This window comes from Balaenoptera physalus (genome assembly GCF_965194825.1).
Source record: "Balaenoptera physalus genome assembly, chromosome: 2".
Taxonomy (NCBI): Eukaryota; Metazoa; Chordata; class Mammalia; order Artiodactyla; family Balaenopteridae; genus Balaenoptera; species Balaenoptera physalus.
The window spans coordinates 156,111,868-156,130,173 of record NC_138883.1 but is presented as its reverse complement, the minus strand read 5'-3'; the positions used below and the strand labels follow the sequence as shown (position 1 = coordinate 156,130,173).

General features: G+C 43.9%; 1 protein-coding gene across 1 annotated transcript in view; it reads right to left on the bottom strand.

Annotated features, from left to right (window-relative positions):
- ITIH2 (inter-alpha-trypsin inhibitor heavy chain 2) overlaps nucleotides 1-17,792 on the bottom strand; it is a 42,878-nt gene extending 25,086 nt beyond the window's left edge. The window contains exons 1-9 of the mRNA XM_082450560.1: nucleotides 17,543-17,792; nucleotides 14,747-14,821; nucleotides 11,796-11,828; nucleotides 10,084-10,253; nucleotides 6,837-6,941; nucleotides 4,386-4,548; nucleotides 2,746-2,853; nucleotides 1,797-1,925; nucleotides 284-400 (exon numbers count right to left, since the gene is read on the bottom strand). Coding sequence (XP_082306686.1) covers nucleotides 284-400; nucleotides 1,797-1,925; nucleotides 2,746-2,853; nucleotides 4,386-4,548; nucleotides 6,837-6,941; nucleotides 10,084-10,253; nucleotides 11,796-11,828; nucleotides 14,747-14,821; nucleotides 17,543-17,626 — 984 coding nt within the window. The 5' untranslated portion in view covers nucleotides 17,627-17,792. The remainder of the gene's footprint in view (nucleotides 1-283; nucleotides 401-1,796; nucleotides 1,926-2,745; nucleotides 2,854-4,385; nucleotides 4,549-6,836; nucleotides 6,942-10,083; nucleotides 10,254-11,795; nucleotides 11,829-14,746; nucleotides 14,822-17,542) is intronic.
- Between the last annotated feature and the right edge of the window lie 514 nt (nucleotides 17,793-18,306).

Below are 18,306 nucleotides of genomic sequence, written 5' to 3'. Positions count from 1 at the left end.
GTTATTCATGAACAATGGCAAGGTATTAAAGGGTTATATGCAGAAGAACCAAAAGAATATGAAGCAGAAGAGTGAGCAGAGGTTACACTGAGATGAAAGTTTTCAAAAAGGTGAGCTTTGAATAAATCTCTGCTGTTCAGAAGCCACCCAGTCTGTGTGACTTCGTTAGCAGCCTGAGCTGAGACAAGCCCTGGGGGGAAGGGGCCTCGAACAACTGCATCATCAGGAGATGATGAGAAAAGGTAGGGAGCCCCGGGTACCACTGCCCACCAGGGGTACTTACCTGTTTCATTTTTATTCCCCACATTGAGCCACTAACGTCGATGACAAAGAGGATGTTTTTTGGAATTGGGTCCATGTTCTCAGGAGCAAAGAAGTGGACAAAATATCCATTAAACACCTGGAAACCAGAACACATCTGTGAGCCAAACCATTACCAATGTTTGGAATGTAGGAAGACGAGGGTCTGGGGACTCAGAGAGGAGAGGGGTGGTCACAGGGAGCAGGAGAGAACAGAGGCTTGGTGTCCACCTGCTTCTCCTTTCTCCTTCCTGCTCCCACTCTGTCCTTCCCTGCGAAGGTCTGAGCCTTCTCAGCAGTTCACCTCCTAGGGTCTTTCCCTCCACTCCTGCCACCCCACCCAGTCTTCATCGAGAGCCTCCGTCCCAGGCACCCTGCTAACCGACGGTGAATCAGGAAGAGTCCCTGCTCTCCTGAGGCTCGCGGGCGATGAAGGACCCAGACAAATAAAGAGGCAATTTGCAGCACAGGGTGTTAAGTCCGTGATCAGGAAAAATAAAAGGCTCCGAGAACACCCCCAGTGGCGGTGCATCTAAGTCAGACAGGGGAGTCTTCCCCAGGGAAAGGGCAACTACGCTGGACTTGAACGTGGGTTCGTGAGTTTGCAGTTAGGCTGCCAGTGTCGGGGTTGGACTGAGCTGGGGGTTGGGGGCCAGGCCGGGGAAGAGACTTCCAGACAGGGCAGCCCTTGGCACACTTAGGGCTCTATAAGTGGTTCAGCACGATGAATTCAAGGAGTTAGGGCAGAGAACCCACTGGGCAGACCATGAATGACCTTGATGTGCACCCCGGGGAGTCTGGGTTGTTCTAGAAGTTAATGCGAGGAGCTGGATTCCTGATCCCCGCCTCTGTCTTCTCTTGTAGGTGCTAAAGACTGGCTCACCTCATTCTCTTTCCACTGCCCTTTGGTTGCTTCCCCCAGGACATTACAGTGTCCAGCTGTCAGGTGTGTAGCTGTGGACACTTCCCGACCCGCCCCCCCATCCCTGGAGAGAAGCACTTGGCTCAAGTGCTTCTCTCATCCCAAGAGAGAGGCTCTTGGCTACTAAGGCCTCATTACTTTAGCACAGGGAAATATGCACACACATCTAAGACGTGACAAAAGAGGAAAGGGAAATGCTCAAGAAATCTCACAAGGAACATAATCTCTGTGCTTTCTTCGATCATCTCATTGCAAAGGGCCTTGGAAGGTTATCGAAAATTCCCATTTTGTGATTTCCTATGGTTCTTCATTCGAGGCCTAGACGTACCTTCCTGGGACAAAGGCATGAGACCCAATGACCTTTATTCAGTTATCTTGACATAAAATGCTCAGCGACACTTAGAGAAATATGCTTTTAGTCCCTTGTCTGCAGCCTTGACACTTGCCTGGGCAGCTGGGAACTAACCAGAGGCTGGCAAGGTTTATTCCGGGGGGGAATGAGGGGGAATTATTCAACAAAAAACAGTTCTTAGGCTTTGGCGGGGCCATTCTCCCAGAGTCTGTTTTCACCCACCTGAAGCTCACCGACTTTCTCCTCTCTGTTCACATCGTACATCACCACGAGCTCACCATCGACCGCAGTCTCAGAGCAGTTGGAACATTTTCTTTGCTGTGCTACCGTGGGCTTGAAGGTGATGTGTGCCTGGAAAGAACAGTAGTGTCACAGCCCGGTCTCGGCCCCCCTCCCTCTCCAGGTGAGGAGTTGACAGCTGCACCTTCTCGTGCACACAGGTGGAGGTCCAGGGCCATTCTGCATCCGGGCAGCATCAGTGGTCTCGTTGTTGATGGAAGGGATGGTGCCAAAGCATGTGAGGGGGCATCTAACAGCCTGCGGTGCTGTTGGCCTGATTTCAGTCCTTCATAAGAGATTCAAAGAATTCCTCCCTTTCCCCCCAAGGAAGAAACAGCTACCAGCTCTAGAAAGAGTTGGTGAAAGGTTCTTAGAGGACTTTGATCCCTCCAAAGGTGGTTACTATTGGCCATTAAGGCAGAGAGAATTAGGCTGAGTATTTCTTGCTGTGATTAATGAAAATCCACTGTGTATTATGTGAAAACTGTCTTTTTTTGGCTGCGCCGCGCGGCATGCAGGATCTTAGTTCCCCAACCAGGGATCGAACCCTTGCCCCTTGCTGTGGAAGCACAGAATCTTAACCACTGGACCGGTGGTTTTCAAGTCCCTGTGAAAACTGTCTTTTAGCTACTGGTCAAGTGAAATTACCTGGGGGAAGTGGGACAGGACCCCCAAAAGGGACAGACTCTGGTCAAAATGCAATGAAACAATCAGTAATATTATTCTGTATATCCTGTGGGAGACCCTAGACTTTGCTCAGGGATCACTGTTCCTTCATATAGTTCCCTCAGCTCAGCACCTGACGGCTTTTCTATCCCCCAGAGCAGAGGAGGAGAGCAGAACCCAGGAGCCAGTGGCCTCTTAGACTCTGTAACATTAATGCTTGCGGTACCTTCTGGTGTCCTTTAGATACGACGGGAACTCCATCAAAATGCCCATCAAATGTGTCCAGGACATGAAGAAATCTCATTCCCTGAGGTTCAATAATCCACACATCTACCTAGAGGTGGGAAAGAAATTACTCAAAGCATTAAAATATCTTTCAAGATTGAGCAAGAAGCACACTTACTAAGTCCTCTGCTGCTCTTCTCATCCTCAGGATTTCCCAAAGATGACCCAGCATGGCTCCACCATCACTTCTGCAAGTTCTTTAAATTCTGTGTGACACAATGCATCTCACCATGTAGGCTGAAGACCTTTTGGGCAACCTAGTATTCCCCTTCTATTGCTTCATTTCTCTGGGATTTAATTCCCCTTTGTCTACTCTATTTCATTCCATTCTTATTTATTTTTAAAAAATATTTATTTGGCTGCACCAGGTCTTAGTTGCGGCATGCGGGATCTTTTAGTTGTGGCATGTGGGATCTAGTTTCCTGACCAGGGATCGAACCCGGGCCCCCTGCATTGGGAGCACAGAGTCTTAACCGTTGGACCACCAGGAGAATCCCCATTCTATTCTTATTTAGAAACAAGAATGGAATGAGAATTTTACCATGATCCATTCATTCATCCCCTTGAATCTTCTACATCAATGGGCAAATTACAACCTGTCTGCTTCACCTTCCTATGCGTCAAATGCAGAGCAGGTTGAACTGTGCACTTCCCTGGGTTTCTTCCAGTTCTGCTCTGCCTCTTACACAAGTGTTCACGTGATGTCAATAAGAATTGAGCCAAGAAAAGAGCAGCTCAGTTCTCAAGGCAAGAGGCGAAGATTACAGCAGAGGTGAGTTCAAATCGGTAGCCAATGCCCTGCCACAGGCATTGCTCTCGAGGTGAAGAGAGCTGGGGTGCAATGTGGGGAACGTGGAGCAGATGAAGACGACTACCTCAACCTTCACTGAGCTCCTATTATTTGCCACCTACTTCCATAAGCTCATCTCACTTGTAACCAAGGAATCTAAGAACGTTGTAGTACCCTTTTCACAGGTGAGAAAATTGAGGCTCAGGATAACTTGTCCCATGTTGGAAGGTCAGTGTAGTGGGTTAAATGGAGCCCCCCCAAAGACATGTCTACATCAAATCCCTGGAAGCTGTGACTACTACCTGATTTGGAAAAAGGGTCTTTGCAGATGCAATAAAGGATCTTGAGGTGAGATCATCCTGCACTACCCAATGGGCTCTAAAGCCAACGACAAGTGTTCTTACAAGAGTAAGGCAGAGGGAGACTCGAGACACTCAGAAGACACTCAGAAGAGGTCACACCCTGGTGATGTGACCAGGGGGGCAGAGATTAGAGTGATGTGGCCACTAGTCAAGGAATGCCAGCAGCTTCCAGATACCAGGAGAAGCAAGGACAGACTCGCCACCCAGTGTGTGGTCATTTGTTACAGCAGGCCACAGGAAACTGACACAGCTAATAAGGAGATGAGCTGGCACTGAAATCCGCAAGGAAGTGGCCTGCTTGACTCCAAACCCAGAATCCTTTCTGCACGCCACCCTGACCTGCAGTGTCGAGTGGCATGGAACACCACAAGGAGTGGGGACAGGCAGAAAGCACAGATGAGGGACAGAGCCGTAGGAGGATGGGCTCACCTCCAGGTGCTTGGCCAGTCGTCCCGGCTGCAGGTGGAGCCTGTGCTCGTAGGACCCCAGCTTCCTCCACTTCACTTCCTGGTAATGAAGTTCAAACTGCACCTTTGCTCCGGGGGCGATGTTCACTTCGGTTTTGAAGTTCTCCATATCGAGGGCTCTGCTCCTAAAGGTGCGAGGCCCCCACGTGAGTCATCAGAGGCAGAAGCTACGCAGAGGGCAGCCGGGCTTCCCTGGGCTAGTAACCTGCTCATTGTTCGGAAGACTGAACGGTAGGTACAGTAGAGGTAACTGCAACTTCTAGATAAATTTCATGCCACCAGCCTGGAATTTTCTTCTCCTCTACCTGATCTTTTTCTTCCAGAGCTTCTTACAAATTTGAGTGTCATCTGCAAAGAGCTACTAGTTATTGATCACCTACTATGTACCAGGAACTGGACACACATATCATTGCTATTATAGCAGCTCTGCAAGCTGGATCCCAATACCCTCAGTTATCAAATGATGACAGATGAGGCTCACAAAGGGTAAGTAAACGCTCCAGACCACACGGTGAGTCAATTGTACGGTAGGAACTCAAACCCAAGTTTAGATGATTCCAAAGATAGCACGCCTTTCCTCTACTGCTTTTGAGACTCGTTCTAGAGATTCTTTATATTTTGAAAGTCTTCAGAAAGAAGACATCTATTATTTCATCAAACTGAATGTGTATTTCCAGCACTAATGCCTTATTTAGTCCCATACACACCAAGTCCAATGTGATCATTAATCTTGAGGTGTTTATGGTTTTAAAGAGAAAACAGCAGGATTGTCAAATGAGGGAGATTTGAGCATTAGGAGAAACAATGGGTGATTTAAAAATAAAATTAAACAGCTAAATAAGCAAGGTGAGACCATGCATAATCGGATCGTTTGGGATCAGGGAAGTACCATGAAGAAGTGAGCTTGGGATACAGGGCAGCTGAAGAAAAAGACGAGCACGGCCGGGTACAGAGCTTAGGATTAGAGCGTGGGGTGAGAGGCCTGATGTATCTGGGTCGGGGGGGGCAGGCTACAATGTGAGCTCCGTGTTCTCTGCTGTATCCGCAGTACCTGGAGGAGTTTCTGCTGTAAATAAATATTTGTGGAATGAAGAAATAATAAATGGATGGATGATGTGGTCAAAGTGATGGGTAAAGATGGCAAAATGATACTTAAAGCACTTATTAACCTGGATGCATGCTGGAGATGTTCCCCTGGCTTGGAATTTCTCCTGTCCTTTCTCCTGGCTGAATTCTATTAATCTCTTTGGGCTCAGCTCAAACATCGAGTCTTCTGTGATGATCTTCTGGACCCCCAGGCAGAACTGTTCACTTGGTACTTGGAACTCCCATAGGGTTTTGTACCATCTCTACATTAGCGCATTATACCATTATATATTACCCCATTATATATTATATATATTACACGTACCTATATAATATATATACTGTAGCCACCTATATGGTATATATGTTATAGTCACCTATATAATACATATATTACAGTCATCTATCTGTTATATATATTACAGTCATCTGTTACATATATTATAGTCACCTATAGGTTATATAGTCACCTGTATGTTATATGTATTATAGTCACCTAAATATTATACATATTACAGTCACCTGTATGATATATATATTATAGTCACCTATATGCTATATATGTTACGGTCACCTATATGTTATAGTCACCTATACACTGTCGGTTCCGTGGCCATCTCCTCCACTGGCCTGACGGTGTTTGTTGCAGCGTTGCTGTCACCTTTGACAGAGCTGGGTACAGTGTTAATATTCAGTGCATTTTTTTGAATGAATGAACACATGAATGAAATGAAAAGAACTTCAACTAAGGGGAAATTTGCGCGTATGGAGGAGGAGGAGGAGGAGATGAAGAAAAAAAGGTGGCAGGATCTGAGAGCAGCTTAGATACGCAGTGTGGGATCAGTGAACATTCCTCTGACATTTCTGGTGGTAGAGGCTGCCTCTTTGAGGGTGGCGTGGCATTTCCAGTGTCTTATTTAAGACCATAAGGGGAAAAAAATAAACAGAATCTAAACTAAGTAACTGGTGCTGAAAAAGGTGCCACCCCATAAAAATAGGCCAAGAAAATCATTAAGACAAATTCCAAACCTTTCTTTCTGTGTATGTGGTCAGTGCTGTAACAAGATCACCAATATTTCTGTAGTTCCTCTCTGTACTCTGCTGGGAATCAGTGTTTAGTGACAGGACAGCCATCTACATGCAAGGCAAGCTATGTAAGGCTAACACGTGTGAGATCATCCAAAACTCATGTGTTGCAGGAGGCCTTAGGGAAACAGGAATGGCGATACCTAACTCTGCCCCCTGAGGGTGAGGTTCTGTGCCTTCCTGGAGGCTGGTTTTGGGGTTGAGCGGGGGCAGCAGTGGATGAGGACCCCCCCCCCCTTACCTCACCAATCCAGCCATTTTGCCTTTTGCTCTGGCCTGCGAGTAGAGGGCTCGGCCCACTGTTTTCTCCTTAACAGAACTAGTAAATGTCGTGCCATCCACAGTCCTAAAAAATGACAGAGGGCCTACAGTTGGTCCAAATAGTAGTCTTAGCACAACAAACAAACAACAAGCCAACAACCCAACCAGGTGGACTTAATGAATTATTTAATTATCATTCTGAACCTGCAGGAAACATGGAGATGTTTGCATATTTCACAGGAGTCCCTTTATCTGATAGTGTGATTAAGAGAGGTGAGGTGGGCTTCCGTCCTAAAAGCTTCCTCTCGCATATTGTAGTGTTTAAAATGTTTCTTCCTAACGTTCATAGCAGCACTATTTACAATGGCCAAGACATGGAAGCAACCTAAGTGTCCATCGACAGAGGAATGGGTCAACAAGATGCGGTACATATATACAATGGACTACTACTCAGCATAAAAAAGAATAAAATAATGCCATTTGCAGCAACATGGGTGGACCCAGAGATGATCATACTAAGTGAAGTAAGTTGAACAGAGAAAGACAAATATCATATGATATCGCTCATATGTGGAATCTAAAAAAAGTGATACAAATGAACTTATTTACAAAACAGAAAGAAACTCACCGACTTAAAGAACAAACTGATGGTTACCAAAGGGGAAACGTGGAAGGGGAAGAGGTACATTAGGAGACTGGGATTATCATATACACACTACTGCATATAAATAGATAACCAACAAGGACCTACTGTATAGCACAGGGAACTCTACTCAATATTCTGTAATAACCTAAATGGGAAAAGAATTTGAAAAAGAATAGATGCATGTATATGTGCAACTGAATCACTTAGCAGTACACCTGAAATTAACACAACATTGTAAATCAACTATACTCCAATATAAAAAAAATTTTTAAATGTTTCTTCATTTTCCAGTTTTACCCTTCAGATTAAGGGTTGTTCTCTTGTGCATCCCTTTGGAATGACAAATGTGCCTAGGATTGGTGACTGATAAGTCACTAGTTATCTGGCTGACTTTTGGTTTATAAGATCATTCTCCTGTGTGTTAAGGATCTGGGGTGGCCTGAGGGCATTCTGCTCTCCTGTGAGGGTGGAAAGGAGCAAAGAAAGATAAAGAAAGGTGCTTGTCAATCTCTTTGCAAAGTTTGTGTTTATCTCTCCAATATCTCCCTGGGGGACCTCTGTGTGCTCATGTCACCTCTGTCTTTTAGCTGGCCATCACCTAATCCGTCCCAATAATGATTAGTTGGAGCAGTTGAATGACAGAATTTTAGAAGCAAAATGGAACATCTGGCCTTCAAATGGGCAGTATCTCTCCCCAAGGAGGTATTTAGAAGTGCGTGGAGAAGTTTTTGGCTGTTCTGATGACTGAGAAGGGCTACTGGCATTATGGGGTGACCCCAAGAGTGCTAGACATTCTGCAATGTGAGGTGGAGTTTCCTGTCCCAAATGCCAACAGCACGCTTGTCGAGCACCCTTGGTTCACCTCTGTAGGTGAGAGAAATCAGAGCCAAGGAGACAAGCGACTTGCTTGAGGTCACACACTTGCTCAGAGGCAGAGCTAGAACTGGACCCCGTGTGCCCAGGTCGGCACTATTTCCATCAAATCATGCTAAGGTTCGAAGACCAAAAAGTTTTTATGACAAAAGGAAATAATCTCTAATGGTGGAATATTCGGAACCTTGATAAATAGGCAGGAGAAGTTTTTTGACTGGAGATGGAGGTCTGTGCGGTTCATGTTAAATTGTGGTGATGTAAGGAGCTATCTTCTCTGATCTTATACATTCAGCCAGGAGTACAGAGAGATCAAAATAAACATATATTTCACAATTCTGTCTTTCATCACCTCAAATCTTCTAAGGAATGAGATGGGGATGAATTGAAAGAATGAAGGAAAACGGAAAGATGAGATACCTGGAATATCTAGTCATATAGTTTAAAAATAAGAATTTATTAAACTAGTTTTAATATAATTTTTTAGGCAGTGTCATATAATACCACTACATAAAAGGTTTTCCTTCTACATTTGCTTTTTAGAAAAGGCTGACTAAAAAACTTTTTTCGGAAATAAATTTCTCAGACAATTCAAAGGATTCAAAATCCATGAATTCCAATTCCAGTAAGTCCAATTCCAAGTCACAAATTGTCTTTTTCCCCCCTAACCTTTGTTTTGTTTAGAAGCTTTGTTTTGTTTAGAAAATATAATTAAAATGGCTCTGCCATTTTTAGAAGCCAAAGTGCTTGGTATTTGAACCTTTTATTTTATTTATTCCTCTATTGGCAGAACAGGGAAAGTTTACCCTTGATGAATGAAGCCTCAGGGTGGGAACAAAATAACTGGCCTTCACTATTTGAAAGACATTGGGGTGGTTTAAAATTTTTTTATTATGGCAATCTTTAAGCAAACAAAAAAACAATAATGTAAGACACCTCCATGAAACCATCACTGAGTTACACCATTATCAATACTCAGCCAACCTACATTGTCTATACTCCCTCCTTCCACCTCATTTATTCTGAAGCCAATCTCAGATAGCTGACCATCTCATCCTTGAACACTTCAGTATGCATTTTGTAGGGAATTTTTTAAGAATTCTTTTGTGAATAGAACTAGAGTCATCGAGTAGGAAATGGAATGGATTTCAATTAAGTGGCAGAAATAATTCTAAGCGCTGCCAACCACTGAGTGAATTGCCTTGGAAAGTAGTGAGTTTATCATTAAGGAGATATTCAAGTCAAGCCTGGGTAATTCACTTGTCAGCGGCTACACAAAGGAATTCAAGCACTGGACACGTGACTGGATTTAATCAGCGGTTCTCCACTTTTTTTTCCCCATAAAGAAACGTGATAGATGATGCTGACCTGCCACCTCCTACACACTCATATATGGTTTCCTGTAACCCAGAGCAACTCCATATATTTTTCTCTCCCCAAGTAAGTGGGAGGTTGTTACCACAGAGATAGGCTTAAGGATGCTTTAATTTATTAGAAAAGAAAAGCAAATGCTTCACAAATTCTGTTACTCTGAACAGAAGCAAAATACTGGGACCCACCCCAAGATGACTCTTGATGTCCAGTGGGTCCACAGCTCTGAAAGTGAGAACCACTGGAATAGGTGGCCATTAAGGTCCATCCTAACTGCGACGGGGCTCGATTCTGTGAGCAGAGCATATCCAGTTTCTGGTTCTGCACAGGAGTTACTCACATGGAGAAGTTGGAGATGAAGGCCCCTTTGGGAATCTGCACATCGAACACGACATTCTGAGGCTGTGGGGAGTGGTTCACCACTTTGGTCTGGATGACAGTGTTGGCCATTCGGGAAGTGATAGTAGACCGGAGTTTATAGCTATAAAGAGTCACTTGATCAACATCTTCCTGTAATTGGAGAGAAAATACAACTGTACTCAGAAAAATGACACAGAACTTCACTACGTATTCAATGCTAACATTGGTCCATTTTATTACAAACAATTCTAAGGCATCATTAAGCGTACAACTCAGGTATTACTAAGCATTCTCCTAACTTCTTGGAATACCCCTCAGGCAGAAGCCTTTTTTTTTTTTTTTTTGTCATTAGTAAACTTTAATGTGCCCTTTTCAGAACCAAACAGATCAAAGATTAAAAAAGCAAAGTCATAAATTAAATAAATATCAACAACAATAAAAATTTAAAAGTCAGAGGAAAAATGAAATTAAAATAAATAAAATTTAATAACAAAAGGCCTGAGATATCTTGAGATGCCTTTCAAGCGCTATGAGTCTATTAAAAATGATTTTAAAGGTTAGAATACGAGGAGAAAATGGTTGTGGGGAAGCAAGATTGGATTACGGAAGTGCAGGAAATAACTTCGAATGCAGGGCCAGAGGGAAGGAAGGATGCAGGACTGCAGCGTTGGAAGGGGACCTGGGCACTTCCAGGGGTACGGTGGGGTGGAAGACACATGTGGTCCCCAAAGCCCCACACTGCCACCTACCTTCTTCAACCTTATCTATTGTAATTTCACCTTCTCGCAGTCCTCTTGTCCTTTCCCAAATTAAAACAAAACATGAGAATGCTGATGGATGTGAGCAAAGAACAGAATATCTTGCAGACGGCACTTTGATGCAGTCCAGTACTCTGGACCCCTAATCCCAATCCTTCTCTACTGATTTAAGGCAGTTCCAGTATCCGTATGCTCAAAGACAAAGTACTGCAAATGCACATCTTTTAGGAGGTGACTCTAAACAGTCAGGATTATGGCAGTGATGTGACCCACTAGGTTTTGCTTTTTTCTCCGAAAGGTTTTGCTTATTTCAATACTAGGTGTCATATCCCTAAACTCTGTCATCCAAGATTAAACCTTTCAACACATTAACATCAAGCCCACCTCAAGCTGAGATAAAACCCAGGCTACATTGTTTGTCCTTCTTCCCCCTTAACCCAGAGCTTCTCACAGTTGTTGTCAGTTCAGAGCAGGAAGCCCAGGGAACCCCTTCCTCTTGATGTTTTCTTGCCACAGGAAGCTCTACTCCGAACATCTCAGGGAATCGGGCCATTTCATGTTTGAGTGCTTTTTCCACACTCACGCTTTACCCTCCAAAGCTGTTAGGTGTCCTATTTTAAATCAAAACTGTTCTGTTGGAATAAATACAGTTTTTATTCCAAAAACACCTACACTGTTGGCAAAACTTGCGAAAGTAAAGAGAAGGGACATTTTCAGCTCCTGGGGACAGCTCTCCCGGCTGCATACAAACTGAACCCTTTCATGCTGAATTTTAGACACACTTCCAAACAGAACTGGGCAAGGGGGTATTTCGAAAGTCAGGTAAACGTTCTCAGTGATGAAGACAAAGGAGGCACCCGTATTGATTTCTCGATAATAGGTAACAGAAAAGTCATTCAGACATCAATTTTTAACAAAATCAAAGTAAACTTACCACAATTTCTCCAGATTCTCCAGAAACACTCCTCTGTGAAAGGAAGTTGGAAAATCATTCTTCAGAAGCGTGTTGCTTATTACCTTGAGGGCAAAAACTGTTTTCTCAAAATATACTTTCTCAAAAGATATTTTTTCCTTCAGTGCTGAGCTATAACTCATTCACTGGAACCAAGACATAATTATCAAACATTCTTGAATGCTATTTTCCCACTGGTGTGTTTCTGTGAACAAATGTCTCAAGTCATTTTTTGGTTGCATGCCCATCATCCTTTGATACTATGCTAAAACCTATGTTTTCAAATGAAAATGTTCAACCAAACTTAAGCTGAGTAGCACAGATCACCTTTATCCTGTCTATTTGTCTGACCGATTGTTTTCTCAGCAGCAGAGTCTTTCCTCAAAGCCAGGCAGCGGGAAGGCATGTCTGTCTCTTCCACTAGATGAAGCTACATGGGAGCAGAGACTTGGATGCATTTCCTCCTTGGTGTAGCCCCTGAGTCAAGCACGGTGGAAAATTCTGTACTCTAACCGCTATGCTAGAGAATTACAGTAAGTCCCCTACATACGAACCTTCAAGTTGCGAACTTCTGAAGATGCGAACGTGCATTCCATCAACGTCAGGCATGAGTGAAATCGCAGCTTGCCCTCCGTCTCCTACTTCTGACGATCCTTCAGCTCTACCATCTCCCACCTCCTCTCCCTCCTCCAGGCAGTAACTTTTCTTGCCTGTTCACTCGATGCCATCCCCTGTACACCAGCTGTTGTACTGTACTACTGTACTTTTCAAGGTACTGTACTGTAAGATTAAAAATGTTTTCTTGGGATTTCCTGGTGGTGCAGTGGTTGGGAGTCCGCCTGCCAGTGCAGGGGACATGGGTTCAAGCCCTGGTCTGGGAGGCCGTGGAGCAGCTAAGCCCGTGTGCCACAACTACTGAGCCTGTGCTCTAGAGCCCACGAGCCACAACTACTGAGCCCATGTGCCACAACTACTGAAGCCCGCGCACCTAGAGCCCGTGCTCCACAAGAGAAGTCACGGCAATGAGAAGCCTACACACCACAATGAAGACCCAACGCAGCCAAAAATAATAAACAAATAAATTTTAAAAATTAAAATTAAAAATATTATTTTAAAAGTTTTATTTTTTGTGTTTGTTTTTTATGCATTATTTGTGTGAGAAGTATTATAAACCTATTACAGTAGGTTTATAGCCGATTGTGTTAGTTGGGTACCTAGGCTAACTATGTCATGCTTACGAACAAATTGGACTTGCCGAACGTGCTCTCAGCACGGAACTCATTCTTATGTAGGGGACTTACTGTATCCACATGAATGACTGTCCTGTGGGCATGGAAAACTGACTGGCTTTAGAGTGATGGGTGAACCTTTAATGTCAGATGGATTTTAAAGTAATAATTAAGGTGTGGGACATTAGCTTAGCTTGCCTGATTTGGGGTGAGTTGAAATTTTAGGGGGTATTATGTGACATAGCGAGGCCAACGACTGCTTTCTTCTAGACTTTTTTTTAATTGAAGCATAGTTTATTTATTTATTCATTTTTGGCTGCACTGGGTCTTTGTTGCTGCACACAGCCTTCTCATTGTGGTGGCTTCTCTTGTTGTGGAGCACCGGCTCTAGGCGCACGGGCTTCAGTAGTTGTGGCTTGCTGGTTTCAGTAGTTGTGGCTCACAGGCTCTAGAGCCCAGGCTCAGCAGCTGTGGCGCACGGGCTTAGCTGCTCCGCGGTATGTGGGACCTTCTGGGGCCAGGGCTCGAACCTGTGTCCCCTGCATTGGCAGATGGATTCTTAACCACTGCGCCACCAGGGAAGCAGTGTTAGTTTAGTGTTAGTTTCAGGTGTATAGCAAAGTGATTTGGTTATACCTACATATATAACTATTCTTTTTCAGATACTTTTCCCTTATAGTTTATTACAAAATACCGAGTATAGTTCTCTGTGCTATACAGTAAGTCCTTGTTGGTTATCTATTTAATTTTATTTATTTTTTGGCCGTGCTGTGCAGCTTGCATGATCTTAGTTCCCCAACCAGGGATCGAACCTGTGCCTCCTGCAGTGGAAGCGTGCAGTCCTAACCACCGGACCACCAGGGATGTCCTGGTTATCTGTTTTATATATAGTAGTGTGTATCTGTTAATCAACTTCCTAATTTATCCCTCTCCCCCTTTCCCCTTTGGTAATCCTAAGTTTGTTTTCTATGCCTGTGGGTCTTTTGGACTTTTTGAATGCAATTCCCAACGATGAAGTTTTCCCTTTTAGATGAAGACTCTGACGTGAGGACTTGCCTACTGGGTTTTAATATTATCGGTCTACAAAAAGCCTGGACTTGCAGCAGGTCAAAAATTCGTACCCGCACAAAAGATGTCATAGGTCAGCTTAGAGTTGCTTCCACAAATACCTCCTTTTTTAGCACCTGGGCTCTACATGGGAGAAGCCAAACCCTTCTTGGCTCCCTGGAGAACTCACCCCATGAGTTAGAGCATTTTGTCTGTGCTGTTGCTGGCATGCGGGAGGAGACCGCCAGCATGGTCAGGTCCCCTGTGCTCTCTGAGCAACTCCCCGAGACAGTAGTGACCCAGACTGGTAGGAGAGCACGTGCGGCCCCAATAGGAAGTGTCCTAAGAGGAAACTCTTCCATACAAGGCAGTAAAACTATCCCATAATCTTAAACTTTGAAGAAAACATGTAGCCATGTATTCTCTAAGGGACCAAGGTGACCATTACAGTTTGAAGATGAACAGACAGCCATGTGGAGGTTTCCCTTTATTTCAGCTGGACAGTGTTTCCCCCGGGTGTAAAACCACCCGACTCTTTGCTGCTAAAAAAACATGCTCTTGAGAAAATGTAGCAAAAATCACCTCAAGCCTTTTCTTATTTCTTCAGTCATGATCTCTTTCACTTATTTTCCCTTTTGGAACTGAGGTTTACTGTACCTGGTACCTCCGGTTCTCTGGCACAAATTGAAATTTGCCTGGGGCCAGTTCCACAAGGTCTCCATATTCTGCAAACTTAAAAAAGAATTTAGGATGTTTATTTCTATCAACAAAAAACAGGGAGCTGGTGACAGGCATAAGGTACTGTATTCAATATATTATTTTGTCTTGTTTTCTATATCTCTGGGCAATCTCATTTTTCATACAATGATTTCTTTTTTTTTAATTGAAGTATAGTTGATTTACAATGTTTCAGGTGTACAGCAAAGTGATTCAGCTATATATATAATATATATATATAGATTATATACATATAATCTATTCTTTTTCACTATCTTTTCCTATACAGCTTATTACAGAGTATTGAGTAGAGTTCCCTGTGCTATATATACAGTAGGTCCTTGCCATTTATCTATTTTATATATAGTAGTGTGTATCTGCTAATCCCAAATCCCTAATTTATCCTTCCCCCCTTTTCCCTTTGGAACTATTAAGTTTGTTTTCTGTGTCTGTTACAATGATTTCTTTTTTTTTTTTTCTCTCTAGTGTGGAGAGCAGGGGCTACCCTTCATTGCAGTGTGCGGGCTTCTAATTGCGGTGGCTTCTCTTATTGCGGAGCACGGGCTCTAGGCATGCAGGTTTCAGTAGTTGCAGTACATAGGCTCACTAGTTGCAGCATGTGGGCCTATAGCACTCGGGCTTCAGTAGTTGTGGCACACGGGCTCAGTAGTTGTGGCTCGCTGGCTCTAGAGCACAGGCTCAGTAGTTGTGGTGCACGGGTTTAGTTGCTCCGTGGCATGTGGGATCTTCCCGGACCAGGGCTTGAACCCGTGTCCCCTGCATTGGCAGGCGGATTCTTAACCACTGCGCCACCAGGGCAAGTCCCTACAATGATTTCTTTAATATATTTGTTTGCTAGTTACGTCTCAGAGGTGAGTAAATGAGAGTTAGTATCTCCAAATTTGCTGGAGGCAGGAGTTCATTTCTGAGTTTGCCTGAAGATGATGGGATATCCCAGTAGGGGTTACAGGAGCCCAGTGATCAGGTAGGTGCCTGGCAGAAGTACTGGGTAGATCTTGGGGGCATCAGAGGTGTCTTACTAGGTAAATGTGGACCACTATCCATTGAGTTAGAAATGGCGATGTGAAAGGAATGCCAGTAAGTGACTGAAAAAGCACAAACACATTTGGATATCTTGCCTCCAACTCCTGGCTTCGTCAATGAGATTTCCAACATACTCTGGTAGTTTTTTAAGTGTTAGAAAATATGATAGTTTCTAGGCAGACAGGGTGATTTTTTTTTTCTTGCAAATATGCCATCGTGTTCTTTGGCATCTTTGTAGGTAATCCACTCTGTAAGTATCACAAGCCGCTGAGCCTTCTAGGATATTCCCAGAATACATGCTGCTTTTCTGGCATCAAAATAGCTCTTGGGGCTTCCCTGGTGGCGCAGTGGTTAAGAATCCCCCTGCCAATGCAGGGGACATGGGTTTGAACCCTGGTCCGGGAAGACCCCACCCAACCCGTGGAGCAACAAAGCCCATGAGCCACAAATACTGAGCCTGCGCTCTAGAGCCCGCGAGCCACAACTACTGAAGCCCGCATGCCTAGAGCCCGTGCTCCACAACAAGAGAAGCCACTGCAATGAGAAGCCCACGTACTGCAACGACGAGTAGCTCCCGCTCCCCGCAACTAGAGAAAGCCCACGTGCAGCAACAAAGACCCAACGCAGCCAAAAATAAATTTATTAAAAAAAAAAAAAGCTCTTATATGACTTTCAGTCCAAGACTTTCAATATGTTGGGGATGATCAAGGGTCTGAAGTGAAGACCTTGAGCTCCCCAGGAGTAATTCCTACACTCTGCCCGTCCATTTGCCCTATCTTCCCCTTTAACAAGAATATTAAGTGTCCTTAATTTGGAAATCATTTTCACTTAGGTATGACAAACAAAGTGCTTTGAAAATGACTTTTCTATATACTCTTAAGTAAAAGAGTGATAATGATATTTCATAATAATAGTTATGAGAGCTAATAATTATTAAGTTCTTCCTCAGGTTTGCACTGTGCTGGGTAGTTTACATATGTCACTTAATTCTTATAACAACCCTTTGGGTTAGATCAATTATTATCCCCAATTTTTTAGATAAGGAGGGGGCAGCTGTACTTCGTAAACGGTACACTATGGGGCCGGGCTATGAACTTGGTTCTCATGCAAAACCTGTTAATGCTTTAAAGGGTAAATATATGTTCCAGAACTTATGGTTACCGGGGGGGAAGGGAGGGGGAGAGGGATAGTTAGGGAGTTTGGGACTGACATGTACACACTGCTATATTTAAAACAGATAACCAACAGGGACCTACTGTATAGCACAGGGAACTCTGCTCAATATTATACAACGACCTAAATGGGAAAAGAATTTGGAAAAGAATAGATACATGTATAATTGAATCACTTTGATGTCTGCCTGAAACTATCACAACACTGGTAATCAACTATACTCCATATAAAATAAAAAGTTAAAAATCCTTATCACAAGGGGAAAACACTGTAACTATGTATGGTGAGAGATATTAAAGACATTGTGGTGGTCATTTTCCAATATATACAAATATTGAATCAAAAAAAGGGTAAACCCAGGTTCCAGTAATTATAATAGTGAACACGTCTACTCAGATTAATTTTATCATGAATTTCCATTCCACACAGAATACCGTCCTTGAATAGCAACAGGTAACAAGTTATTTACCAAGCTAACATATGGGGCCGACAGCAAGGAAGTCTTCTGGAAGCACTTACCTCTGAAAGTCCGTTGGTGGGGATTTCGAAGCCCTGTGATTCAGAAAGGAGGAAGCAGACAAGAAAGCACATGAGCCCCTTCATTGTGCTAGGCTGCTCTGCCCAGCTCTCCGGCGCCGGGTCTGGAAGGAGCCCACTGTTCCCTGAGCCACGATCAGAGGGACAACAGAGCCGTACAGTTGGTTTTCAAAAAGAGAATTGAGAGAAAAGAGAAGAAGAGAGCTCTCAAACTTTGCTCCAAAACAGGACAAATATTTGTTCTGGAGTTCAAACTTAAGCTGGGGTGGGGGGGTGGATCACACACCCAGAGGTTATTCAAACAGCAGAGCTGGGGGCAGTCCCTGGGCTGTGAGAGCAAGGCAGGGTCGGACAGATATGCAGTGCTTTTTTTTTTTTTCCTTTTGCTGATTTCTGTTCATCTTAAAATCAGAGAGACCTAAAGATCAGCATCATCTTCTTTGAAAGACCAGGTGAGGCACGTGACTGAGAAATCGAGTCAGAGAGGAAAAAGCTAAAGTGAAAAGCTTCTGGAAACAAAATCCTTTGGTTTAAGTGAAAGCAGGAGGGATTTAGGAAAAGTGGGAGAAGAAACCCCACGGTTTTCTGAGCAAAGCACTCACTGGCAGTGTTCCTCCCTCTCCCTTCGAAAACCGAGAACCTGTTTCACGAGAGAACTGGGCAAGCAGCAGTGTGGGAGGTTAGGCAGCCCTTCAGCAAGGAAGTTTCAGGAACCTCTTTGATTAAGCGAACAGAGTCTGTTCCCG